General features: G+C 31.5%; 1 protein-coding gene across 1 annotated transcript; it reads right to left on the bottom strand.

Moving 5' to 3' along the window:
* Positions 1–935: 935 nt before the first annotated feature.
* On the bottom strand, positions 936–8,036 carry LOC134264117 (probable delta-1-pyrroline-5-carboxylate synthase). The gene is made up of 7 exons (XM_062746416.1): positions 8,031–8,036; positions 4,488–4,625; positions 3,748–3,943; positions 3,336–3,457; positions 2,510–2,696; positions 1,986–2,081; positions 936–1,093 (listed from the first exon to the last, which is right to left on the bottom strand). Exons 1-7 carry the CDS (start codon positions 8,034–8,036, stop codon positions 936–938), a joined length of 903 nt encoding a protein of 300 aa, XP_062602400.1.
* Between the last annotated feature and the right edge of the window lie 5,154 nt (positions 8,037–13,190).

Here is a 13,190-nt window from a genome sequence, read left to right as displayed (position 1 = left end):
GTACACCCCTATGATATTGTACGCATTTCTTTCAATGTCGTCGCTTCTAAAGTTAGTATGAAAAACCGTATTTGTCCACATTAACTTCAAAATATCAAACATTAAACTCTTCATGTATTTCAATTTATATCAGATCGCACTTTGATATTTTTGAAAAAACTTATAGGCTACGTTTTGTTTTGATTCGAGGAAATGCGAAACCCACATTGTTGACAGAAAGTCAAACGATTTGTGCAATAGGATATTCATCTTTGCAGATAATTTCAGTACAAGTGAACAATTCTTTTCAATTCTATACTTACATTGTGTATATGAGGTCTATAGTATTCAATTTCATTTATCAGGTTTGCTGAAAAGTATTGATTTTGTGGAAAACCCTGAATAAAGGGGGAAAAAAACATCCCAATTTTCAGAGTTGTTCCTCTTTATAGTAAGGGCCATATTTTACATTGTAAAAAGTTTTTTTTTTTTATTTATTGTTATTTTATTTATTAAAAAAAAAAAAAAATTTTATGTAAAACCCTTTTAAAGAAACCATTAATGGAAGTTATATAGCCAATTGTACATAAAAGAATTTCGGCAATGTAAAATAAAATTTTCAGAATAAAAAAAAAGCTGGTTTGATAAAAAATACCATTTATTGTATATGAAATGAAATGAAATAAACATTAAGGGATGGTATTTTTTGTCTTGCTTTTTACGGATTTAATCGGGTTAATTAAAAAATTAAAATTTATTGAGTATGGTACGCGCAATCAAAGCCAAGCCCCATATCCCAATTTCCTTTCATGATTGATATACATCGGGATCGTTTTACTCGTCGTTTTGACGCTTTATTTTTGACGCTAAATTTGACGTCACGTCAAACGTTCAATTGAAAACGAAGATTTCTCCCCCCCCGGGTTGTACGTCTTTAAACAGTCCAATAACCAGATCTATTCCTCCCGTTCTACATGTTCTTCCTCCTCCGATGCTTGTTCCTGGGTAGTGGGGGAGACACGTGTCGGTATTCCAATTTTCCTTTCGAGAAAACCTCCACTATATGCCCCTCGCCATGGAGGAGCCATTTCGTGGGAGTCAAGTCCCTCCACTCCTAGGGACCACGGGCATAATTCTGCTGGGCTTATAAACCTAGGCCCGAAAAAAAAAAAATATAATTTATTTAATCACTGTTAAATCTCTCCTCTTTTTTTTTAAACCCCCAAATTTTTGTTGACTTCATTGCATCATGGACAAATTCAAAATTCAAAGAAGAGTTTCTTTTTCTAAAAAAATTTAATTAATAATTCTGCAAAATATGTTTTCAATGTGTTCCAAATTTTATTTTAATTTCTGTTATTTTACAGAAAGAAAAATTAGGCACATTTACTGGATTGTCACTACAGTAAAACACGGTACAGTAAAACTCGGTTATAGCGAAGTCCTTGGGACTTGTGAATTTAATTTGCTATATACGTAATTCGTTATATCCGTAAAACGAATTCGTATAACCATATATAGCGAATTCGCAATATGCATGTTTTCCTTTAAGTGTTACTATCAAATATGTTAGGGAAGCAAATATTACAAAAAATACCTTCGATAACTAAGGTTTCATTATGAATTGAATTTTATATACAAATGTTGAGAGAAATAAAGTCAGTAATCAATTATTCAAATTTTGAAATCTTTGAAAGTTGTTATAAAAGATGTAAAATTCATTATATTTAACCTCAACGGGACTCAAAATCAGTTCTTTATATCTGTAAATTCGTTATATCAAAGTTCGTTATAACCGTAAAATTTTACGAAGATATTGTTAAGAATTTTGCCGGGGACCCAAAAACACTTCGTTATATCCGTGAATTCGCTATATCCGTGTTCGTACTAAACGTGTTTTACTATATATGCCGAAAATGAAATATTACAGAAAATTGTAAAATACTAGCACCTGGAAATAAGAATTTCTACAGAAGTACTACAATGTACTGCAAAACATTACTAACCTAGACCGAATCTGTAGCCATCAGCAAACCTTGTACTAGTGTTGTGAAACACACAAGCACTGTCCACTCCCTTGAGAAAAACTGCTGCTGTGTTTTCTGTATTAAAAAATAGTGATGCTTATGAGAACATTTTTTTTCTGTAATTTACTAACGCAATTTAACCAGCTATGATCATCTTTGACCATTAATTAAAAGCAGCTATGGTCATCTTTTACCATTAATTAAAAGCACCTATGAACTATGAAGAACCTCATAAACAAATTCCTTTTACATGTATTTTAAATCATATAGATGCATGAAAACAAAGCTTTATAATTATGGTAAAAAATGGCTGGGATGGGTAAGGTTGAAGACCATGAAGATCATAAAGCATTACTGAAATAATGTCATGGGAAATGTGTACAAGGGTGATGGGGGGGGGGGGGAGTTATGATTTAACTAGATGGACCATCCACTATGACTGTTCACTACAGATTTCACCACTAGGTACTGAGGGGAGGGGCTGTTTTGAATGGACCACTCACTATGACTGGTCACTATGGTGTCGGTGTGACTACTGCTGTACTTGTTGATGTGACGGACGGCGTCACGGACGTCATCCACTAACTTTATGGTGACAGACAAGTCTCCGTACTCCGTGTGAAGGGAGGGGGCCGGTGGGGGGCCGAATTTCAGGGCAGATGATAAACGGGGACCAGAGTAAATCTTGACCTGTTGTTAAATAAAAACAACATAAAATTTTATTAGACTTTGCTTTTATACATAAGGCCATAATAAAAATATTCCTAGATTCTCATCCCCGCCCTCCCTGATTTTAACCCCCCCCCCCCTCCATTTTTTTATTTCTGTTTTTTTTCGTCTTAATTCTGATCGGGAAACGGTATTCAAAATTTGAATGATTTTGACAGCTGAAAAGATGGTAATTGCTGTAATATATGTGTATATATTTTAAACAAGGGTCATTGGTTGAAAAGATAGGTGATGATGTGAAGTAAGAGATAATTGAACCTTTACTGTGACTTTTATTCGGGTTTTTAGATAAAAATACATAGATTGACCAGGTCAATAAAATATCTGCAAAATTGAAAAAATAAAAAATATAAAATAAAAGCTGCCCGCCCGCCTCGATTTTTAAAAAAATTCGGATGAGAATCTAGCTATTTATTTATTATGGCCTAATTTGACAATTTGTAATTATTTCAACTTACAAGAGTTCTCAAAGAGCAAAATCCAGCAATTTTGAGCTTAAAGTTTAATTTTTAATCTCTGGTACATGTAATTCAAATCCTTTAGCCCTTCCTATAAAACTATTAAAGCACCCTTTCTACTGAGCTTCCATTTTCTACCTACCCCCTCAGATCTCAGCATATCAAACAAATCCTCGAAAAACAGTGTTCTGAGATGTGCCTTGTTGACCAGAATGGTTTCTACGGCATTACAAGCGGCAGGGTAGTCTGTCTTAGAGTCCCCCACTGAAATACGATAAAAACTGTCCTCAAAAATCATCTTATTACAATAAAATAAATTTTGGATAGCACTAAATAATTCTTAAACCCTCATTCGAAGAACAGTTCAAGTCTATTTACATGAAATCAAAAGTTTACCCATATGGCAAGAATATTTTGCTCTTCTAAAAAACTATTTCAGTTCTAATCTCAATGGATATATTTATTTCTTGCCATTTAAAAGCAAGAAAAAAATTAATCATCACTAGATTTCAAATTGATGAGAAATTATGTCATACATTTCAACAGAACATTACCAATGTTGAGTGCCATCTGCTCGTCCACCTCCTGGTCAATATAAACATGACATATGCCCTCACTGTGTCCCAGGACGGGAATGCCCTGGCTGAGCTTCTGTATCATACTGACCAGCTCGTTAGAGCCGCGGGGAATAATTAGGTCGATGTACTGCTTCAGTTCCAGCAGAGACTCTATCTCCTCACGTGTGCTCACCTACAGTACAGAAATTATCAACACTAAACAATGTTGTAGTTACGTGCACTTAAAAAAAGCGGGCTTCATATTTTATCAGCTTAGGTGTAGACAATAATGCCCTAATTTATGAATACCACTAAGAAATCATATTTCAATTTTAAAGCAGACATGTGTAGCACCAATTCATGAATACACCAACAACTCAATACCCAGTATAACTGTATTGCCATGAATATAACATTTTTTTAAATGTGGAAACATCTTCCATAATTTGTCTTAAAGCTGTAACTATAAATTAATACTATCCTTCATTTTATTCTAAAATAAAAAAATCCATTTTAAATTTCTTATCATATGAAGGGAATTTTTTCTCTTTGTACTTTGATTAAATATGACCTTGAACTCATATTAATTCTTGAGAGTGACCTTCAGTGAACAAATCTAAATTCTCCTTCAAATGTCAAGATGTACATGTAGACATGCAAACAAACTCACAAAGCAGTATTCCCAAATTTTCAATCCAAAAACATTAGGACAAAGACATTAGTCAACACAATCTTACCAATGAAATGGTTTCCCTTGGAACGAATGGTTCCAGTGCTTCTTGTACCAGGGAATGGAGGATCTGGTTGCTATGATACGCTTCCTTCCCTCCCTTTAAAAGCAGAGCGTTGCCACTGGCAATGGATAGTGCTGCTACCTAAAAAAACATAGGAAATTTTAGAGATTACAAAGCTCACCCCAACAATGTTGTCTTTAAGTAAGGCAAAGTCACACAATTAACCAACAAAAAGTGTACATTCCAAAAATGAAAATATTTAAGCAATTTTGATCTGATACTTTGAAATAGACCTACATAAAAAATTTAAACTAGTTCTTCTTCATGAAAATGTAATCAAAATCCAGCATCTGAAGCAAATTGGAGAGTTTTCATCTCTTGATGCAACATTTGTGCAAGTTTGGTTTATACAATGTTATATAAGCCTTATAGTTTCTTGGAAATAGAACTGCAAACCCTAACTTTTACCTGGTCTATTATTTGAAAAATGTAGGTATGTCGAATTCAGCATCTGAAGCAAGTCTGGTAGTATCCATCCTTAGATGTATCATCCATGCAAGTTTGGTCAACATAGGACTTATAGATACTTGGAAATGAAATCTGCACCAAAATCTTTAACCTGTTCACTCAACCGGAAAATGTAGGTCAGATTCAGCATCCGAAGCAAGCCCGGTAGTATGCATCCTTAGATGTATCATCCATGCAAGATTGGTCATGAAAGAACTCATAGTTATTTAAAAATGAAACCTGCACCAAAAACTTTAACCTGTTCACTCAACCGAACAAGAGGCCCACGGGCCTTATAGGTCACCTGAGTATCATGTAACAACTTTCCAACAATTGAATTTGGTTTGTGTTTTAAACCAGAGGCCATGAAATTCACAATTTTGAAAGAGGCACTATTGCTTATCCTAATTATACACTTAGCAATGCTTACTAGATAGTCACTTAACACCCATAAGTAGATCAGAGTAACTAAGAGAAAAATGCACTTCCATTCTAAACCATGCAATTGTGCACCCCACCCCACAGGAACCACAGACCCTGGGGCCACATTTTCAAAATTTTATCATGTTTTTTGTCAAATATGGTTGATTAATACTAATGAGTAGATTTCAAAGCATTCATTTATTTTCAGACTATACCCCCCCCCCATACCCTGACCCAGGGGGCATGAAATTAACCATTTTGCTAGATGCACCTTTCCTCATCATAAATATATATATATATATATATATATATATATATATATATATATATATATATATATATATATATATATATATATATATATATAAAAACTTAGATCATTGGCATAATACCCAGGAGCAAAGGAAAAGATTTTCAAAGAATTAATGTAATGTAGAGCCCCCTCTCCTTACACCAAATAGCTAAACCCCTGACATAGGGGCCATGAAATTAACATATTTGGAAGAGGCACTCTTGCTCATTATAACTATGTACTTAGTTAGTTTATTCATACTCAGGATCATGATCAGAGGAGAAAAATTTTTAAAAAATAATGCATTTTAACTGAATAATCTACATGTATATAGCCCCGCCCTAGCACTAGAACCCCTGACCCTGGGGCCAAGAAATTCACAAATTTGGAAGAGGCACTCTTGCTCATCATAACTATGTACTTACTTAGTTTATTTAACCCTTTGTGTGCGGGAACCCAATATATTGGGTCTGACGTCACAAACGCTACCGTGTTGGGTCTGAGTCTGGAATTAGCGCTTCGTCACATAAAACGTAGTATAAAACGTATAAATGACTTGTGAATTATTAAGAATCTATCAATATGTATTATAAAACTACAATACATTTGAAAATAGGTAATTAAGATGTGAAAATATGCGAATTATTTGTGAAATTGTGATTTAAAGTGAAGGTGTTCGGCGTTTGTTACGATGAAAGTCAGTCCGCTATTTTTGGAAACAGGGAAAAAACGCGCATGTAATAAATATCTAATAACTTGCTCTAATATAAAAGAAAATAAAGAAATAGATCCAAAAAATAGTTAAATATCAATAATTCTAATAAATTTGTGTTAGTAGACATAAAATTACTTAGAAATTGTCGATATTTTAGCAGAAAAACTCTGGTTAACTTGACTTGACCTTATTGACCTATGAAATAAAAAATTAAAAAAAATCTCTGTTTTCTGTGTTTATCTTTACTTTTTGGTTATTCTTATATTTCTGGGAGGTAAGAGAGATATATTAGGTATAAGTTTGTTTAAAAATATTGGTATAATTATGTGTAACCAGCCATAAACTAGGAAAATCCATTGACCTGATAATTTTCATTGACCTGATATTGACCTGATGGAAATAAAAACTTATAAAATCTCCGTGTTTTCTGTGTTTATCATTATTTTTTCTTATTGTTATATTGATAGATAACAGAACGGATAATTTAGGTATGTTTGTGTTAAAAAATATAGGTATGATTATGCGTAACAAGCCAGAGACTATGAAAGTGTATTGACCTGATAATTTTCATTGACCTGATATTGACCTGATGGAAATAAAAACTTATAAAATCTCCGTGATTTCTGTGTTTATCATTATTTTTTCTTATTGTTATATTGATAGATAATAGAACGGATAATTTAGGTATGTTTGTGTTAAAAAATATAGGTATGATTATGCGTAACAAGCCAGAGACTATGAAAGTGTATTGACCTATAATTTTCATTGACCTGATATTGACCTGATTGAAATAAAAACTTATAAAATCTCCGCGATTTCTGTGTTTATCATTATTTTTTCTTGATGTTATACTGATAGATAATAGAACGGATAATTTAGGTATGTTTGTGTTAAAAAATATAGGTATGATTATGCGTAACAAGCCAGAGACTATGAAAGTGTATTGACCTGATAATTTTTATTGACATGATTTTGACCTGATTGAAATAAAAACTTATAAAATCTCCGTGTTTTCTGTGTTTTTTTTTTTTAGTTATTCTTATATTTCTGGGATTTAAGACAGATATATTAGGTGTAATTATGTTTAAAAATAAAAGTATGCGTAATGAGCCATAAACTAGGAAAATGTATTGACCTGATATTTCTTTGACCTGGTGGAAATAAATATCTTTGTGTTCTTTATCTTTGTTGTTCTTTTATTCTTTTTAAATTTCTACAGGAAAGTGCAGATAAGTATATGTATAGCTAGGTATTTCTGTATAATGGTTATCTTAAAAAATATGGTTATAAATCTGTATTGAGCCTTAACTACGTGAAACATATGACCTGATATTTTTATTGACCTGATATTTTCTATGAATGGTCCGTTGAATAATAACTCACATCATCGTATACTGTTATTCATTCATTAATTTATATCTTTCTCTTGTTGTTCAGTAAAAAAAAAATTATTAAAATGATTTTTAAATATTCATTTTAAGTTTTGGGAAAATCTTTTTTAATGTCATTTATTTTCTTATGGAAATGTGCATTCATAGATGTGTAATTATGGTAAATTGCATCGTACTAATTATCATAAATAATAATTCTTGTAAAAACTAATTTTTACCATCATTAATCCTACTGTGCAGATTAGTTAATTTTTTTCCAAACACGTAAGCTCTTTAACTGACCGTTAATCGATTGATTGAAACATTGATGAGCTTGATCAAGAAACCATCAAAAACCGCCGCATAATTGAAATTGCAAACAAATATTCTAACCTCATTAAACTCTCTCTATTACATATTGCTTTATAAGCAGAACATGATTGGGTGAAACATAGCTTGGGTACCTATTCCTAGCAAATTAAGTTGCGCGAGTGTTTATTGAAAGATTGGTTGAACCGAAAAGCGATATTTATTTCATTGGACAGTACAATTTTAATTTGGAAGTAATTAAGAATAAACAAATTCATTGGCGTTTTTCAATTCACATGGGCGGGAATAAATCAAATTATCGTCTCAAAATTATACTCCAAGACTACAAAATATCCAGATTTTACCAATTTTTTTAATTTCCTCTTGATTTTTCAAGATGAGTACCGTGTATTATCGCATTTATCTCGCTTTTGTCGCAGCGTGCAATTTCCTATTTTTTAGGTAATATCGATCTGTGATGTCACCAGCAGTCCAGATCCACCACAATGGAAAATTCCATTGGGTGGCATCTGTGAAGTTAGATGGACAAATATATGTTCTCGACAGTATGTCAAATGGCAATGTCACACCATCACTGCAGATTCAGCTAGCAAGCATGTACGGCAGCGATTACCATCAAATTACAGTCCGTTTGCCACAAGTTCAACAGCAGAATAATGGTGTTGACTGTGGTTTGTTTGCTATTGCAAATGCTGTGCAGTTTTGTTATAGCTATTATCAGGGAAGCGACCTCCTTAAATTCGATGCACCATATTTGCGACCTCATTTGTTGCATTGTCTAGAGAGGAATACTTCACCCCCTTCCCTAGAATAGAGACAAAGGCAAAGCTAAACAAGAAGAAAGTCACTATTCTGGATGTGCCTTGCATTTGTAAATGCAGATTGCCGAACCTCATGCAGGAGATGATAGGATGTGATGCACCATTTGGCAGCTGTGCAGTATGGCGACATCGTACATGTGCTGGTGTAGAAGATGACGATGATTGGCTATGCACTCCACATAGGCACTAAAAATGTACAAATGTAAGCAGCCTCACCTGTCTTACGGTGGCGAACATTCAACCTAACTGTCCTTACTAAAAGAATCAGTTAAGAATAAATTATGACAGAAAAACCAACAATGAAAAAATAAAATGAAAAATAAACAAAATAAAAAAAAAAAAAAAAAAAAAAAAAAAAAAAAAAAAAAAAAAAAAAAAAAAAAAAAAAAAAAAAAAAAAAAAAAAAAAAAAAAAAATAAAAAAAAAAAAAAAAAAGAAAGAAAGAAATTAAAGTAAAATAAAGTTAAGGATATATCATATGAATTAAACATTTTTAAAAATATCCAAATAAATTAAAATGTTAAGAACAGTCAAAAATTTGGAAAAATACAATAAAGAAACAAAACAAATAAGGGCCCTGTTAAGAACCACGTCCACGTCGTAGGGTCTGGAAACATACATGTTGGTCATCAATTAATGACTTGCATATCATGTATGGCTAAAAGTTCTTATTGGGAAAACAGTATCAAGATTTTACTGTAAATAAAGCTTCTCCATAGCAGCACATTTCTATTGACTATTACTTAAAATCATCAGGTCATTAAAAACCATCAGGTCACTTGAAACCATCAGGTCAATTAAAACTATCATGTCATTCGCTTAATCCAGTCTTTAAAATATTAGGTCAATTAAAATATCAAGAAATTTCAATATTTTCCTGCTAATCTTTATCTAAAAGCATTTCTATTTACATTTTATAAAAAAAAATATTGATAATCCTACAATATCAGGTCATTAATAAAAAATATCAGGTCATTAGTATAATTATCAGGTCATGCCGTAAAAAATCAATTCGTGATATTCTGCATATATTTAATTAAATTGATATTGATAAGATGTCCTAATTGTAGGATAAAAGGTTATATTAAAATATCCCCACATTTTAAAATCATCAGGTCATTCAAAATTACCAGGGCATGAAATTATCAGGTCTTTAGTATAATGATCAGGTCATGTAAAAAAAAAAAAGATGCCCCTTTCTTGATTTGCAACAAATATTTATGACATTTGATATAAAATACTTATATTATAGTATTTCTATTTGGATGAAATAAATTTGTAATTAAATATAAGTTAAACCATATTTATCAGGTCATATAAAAATTATCAGGTCAATCAAAATTATCAGGTCACCGTTTTCATTGAATATTTCTTAAAATTATGCATTTTTTGTCAAATAAAATATATTTTATCATTGAATTATGGCTAATAATCAATAATTAATTTTGAAAAATCATAAAAAACGCATTATTTTCTAATATTAGTTAAAAATATTTCCATCAGGTCAATATCAGGTCTTTAGTATATCAGGTCTTTAGTATGTCCCCGAAAGGAGTGTGACTAAAATGGGTAGCGAAACCCGGGCCGGCCGGGATTTTCGATAACGAAAAGCGGGTTTTTGATAATCACGAAATAAATACTCGTTCTTTCTTCATGAAATTGATTGACATAGTTAATTATTCTAAGATTGGCCTTCGCTGAAAGTTTTAGGTCAAAATGTTGTGTTTTTTAATGATTATCACAGATTGTCCTTTTCCAAGTTACTAAAATAGGTAGGGAGCCCGGATTTCTCATTTTGGCGATTTAAACTTAATTTCGGTAGCATATTTACAATTATTTCATTTGGATCTTTGAAATTGAACTTAAACTACCTAAAACATTTAACTGTTGCAGTAATAAATCACGATTATTGAAAATATACGCATTTTTTGAACACCCGGGATTGGTCGAAACCGGACACGTTCACCCGGGAAAAACCTTTTATATCCGAAATACTTATCAGAGAATGACAAATAAATGAAATATAAATGACTCTTTTTTTATTTACATATTTTTATTATTTTTTTCACTTTATTTTTTAGATGTATCTCGGTCAGGGACTGAAAAATTCTACATTCTCTCTCTCTGGCAATCCGGAATTTTTAAATTTTTTCCCCGGGGCAAACGCGTCCGGTTTTGACCTGTCCCGGGTCTATGAAAAATGATTTAAACCCTAATAATCGACATTTATTTTTATAATGATTGAACAATTTAGCTATTTGAAGTTAATAAACAACCATTAAATGCAAATATCACAAACACTTTCGATGCATTAAGCATAAAATAGCCAAAATGAGTAAACCGGGCTCGCTACCCATTTTAGTCACCTGGAAAAGGACAACTGGCAATAATCATCGAAAAACACAACATTTTGACTTAAAATTCTCAGCGAAGGCAAAACCTATAGTTATAAACTATGTCTGTAAAATTCATGAAGAAAGAATAGTATTTATCTCGTTATTATCAAAAACCCGGCTCTCAGTTTTGAAATTCCCGGCCCGGCCCGGGTTTCGCTACCCATTTTAGTCGGGTGACTGGAAAATTCGAGCCCCCGTTTTTCAGAGAATACCCATACAGAAGGGTAGAAGCCCCGAAAAATTGGTAGAAGCCCTATAAAATTGAATGAAATGGGGTACATAAATCCCTAAGGTGATGTTTAAATGAATGATATCAATATCCGTAAATTTTTATAGCCAATTTTACCTCAGAGTCGACAGAAATCGGGCGTCATTACTGGTTTACCGTACACCACGCCCGATCTAATTTCGATGCGAGCTGCTGTTTATCATCGTTTAGATAAAGTTAAAATAATTCATTTTAATTTTAATATGTTCGAAATGCAAGATATATATCAAATATTATGTAATATTTTTTTTTAATTAAGAACGTTAGCCATTAGGATAATTTAAGATTTTTTTTTATTTTGAGATTTTAGAGAAATTCATAATTTAGAGATATGATTATATCCAAAAGCTTCAAAGCAACAATAATAACAAAAAAAAGTAATGATAATAATTAATAATTACTTATAAATATATTTCAAAGAGAACAAAAAAATAAATAAATTTCAAAATATGAAAATACTGAATTTATTTTTGAGACTTTAGACAAATTATGAATTTAAAAATATAAAAATATGAAATTCAAAGGTTCAAAGCAATAATAATAATAATTAAATTTTTAAAATGAAAATAATAATTACTTATATGTTAAAAGAGAACAAAAAGTAAATCAATGTCAAAATATGAAAATACTGAAACCTGGAAAGAAATAGTAAATTAAAAGAATATAACAATTTTCAAATCTATAGATATTTTATTTCAAAGTAACCTTTTAATGTTCTTTTCTTAGAAAAAAAATTCAGATGTTTTAAATATTTTACATCAGTTGTTTACCTTTTGAATTGTCTTTAAATTAAAACAAATATGAATTTAAAAAAAAAGTAAAGTAAAAAAACCACACCACAAAATAAAATATAACGGAATTTTTGATTGAATTTTAACTACGAAAAAATCTCAGTCTGGTTAAGTGAACTGAAAATCTTTCATCATCTCCAAGCATAGGTATTTTATGTAATATTTTACATTTCATTGCCAGTTGAATCTGTCGACTAAAAATTTCCATTGCCTCTCTGTTCAAACTAATCCCATCTTCACGCCAAATGTTTTTATTTGAATTTATTAAACCCCACATCTCCAAAATTTCACATTCTGAGAATTCCCATATTTCCTTCGTAGTGTGTTATTTATGTCAAAAACAGTAGAATTGTACTTTCCTGGATCCATGGTTCCACAAATCTTTTGCCTAAACAGACTTCCAATAAATATTTTCTGAACCGAATCATTTCTTAACAGTTTTTCAATAATGTTTTGGATTCCTAACACTATATCTGACAGAGAAGATGAATATATATCTTTTTCTCCCACTTGCAGAAACACTTTTAAACCAGTCTTAAACCATTAAAACCCAAAAATTGTATATTTATTATTTTTTATAGAGAAGGGTTAATATAGGCAGTATTCCTCCCCCGCCAGAAGGGTGCAGACCAGCGAATACTGTTTGGTGTTGTGTTAGATTAGGTTAGGTTAGGAACATATTTTTTTTTATGTTGCTAATTAAGATTATAAATTCCTTTCCATGAATTTTTTTATAATGTTATTTAATTTTATGTCAATTTCTTTCATTTGGCTGTAATATGTTTATACATGA

Source organism: Saccostrea cucullata, unplaced genomic scaffold, assembly GCF_032062105.1.
Source record: "Saccostrea cucullata isolate Sc308-1 unplaced genomic scaffold, CSIRO_AGI_Scuc_v1 ctg10896, whole genome shotgun sequence".
Taxonomy (NCBI): Eukaryota; Metazoa; Mollusca; class Bivalvia; order Ostreida; family Ostreidae; genus Saccostrea; species Saccostrea cuccullata.
The sequence above is the reverse complement of the archived record's forward strand: the minus strand, read 5'-3'. Positions and strand labels throughout refer to the sequence as shown.

Excerpts from the sequence above, each read along its gene's own strand:
- LOC134264117 (XM_062746416.1), bottom strand. Across the intron at positions 3,944-4,487 it reads CAAGGGAAACCATTTCATTG|GTGAGCACACGTGAGGAGAT; the intron begins GTAAGATTGTGT and ends TCTGTACTGTAG. Across the intron at positions 2,082-2,509 it reads CACCATAGTGACCAGTCATA|AAAACACAGCAGCAGTTTTT; the intron begins GTGAGTGGTCCA and ends TTTTTAATACAG.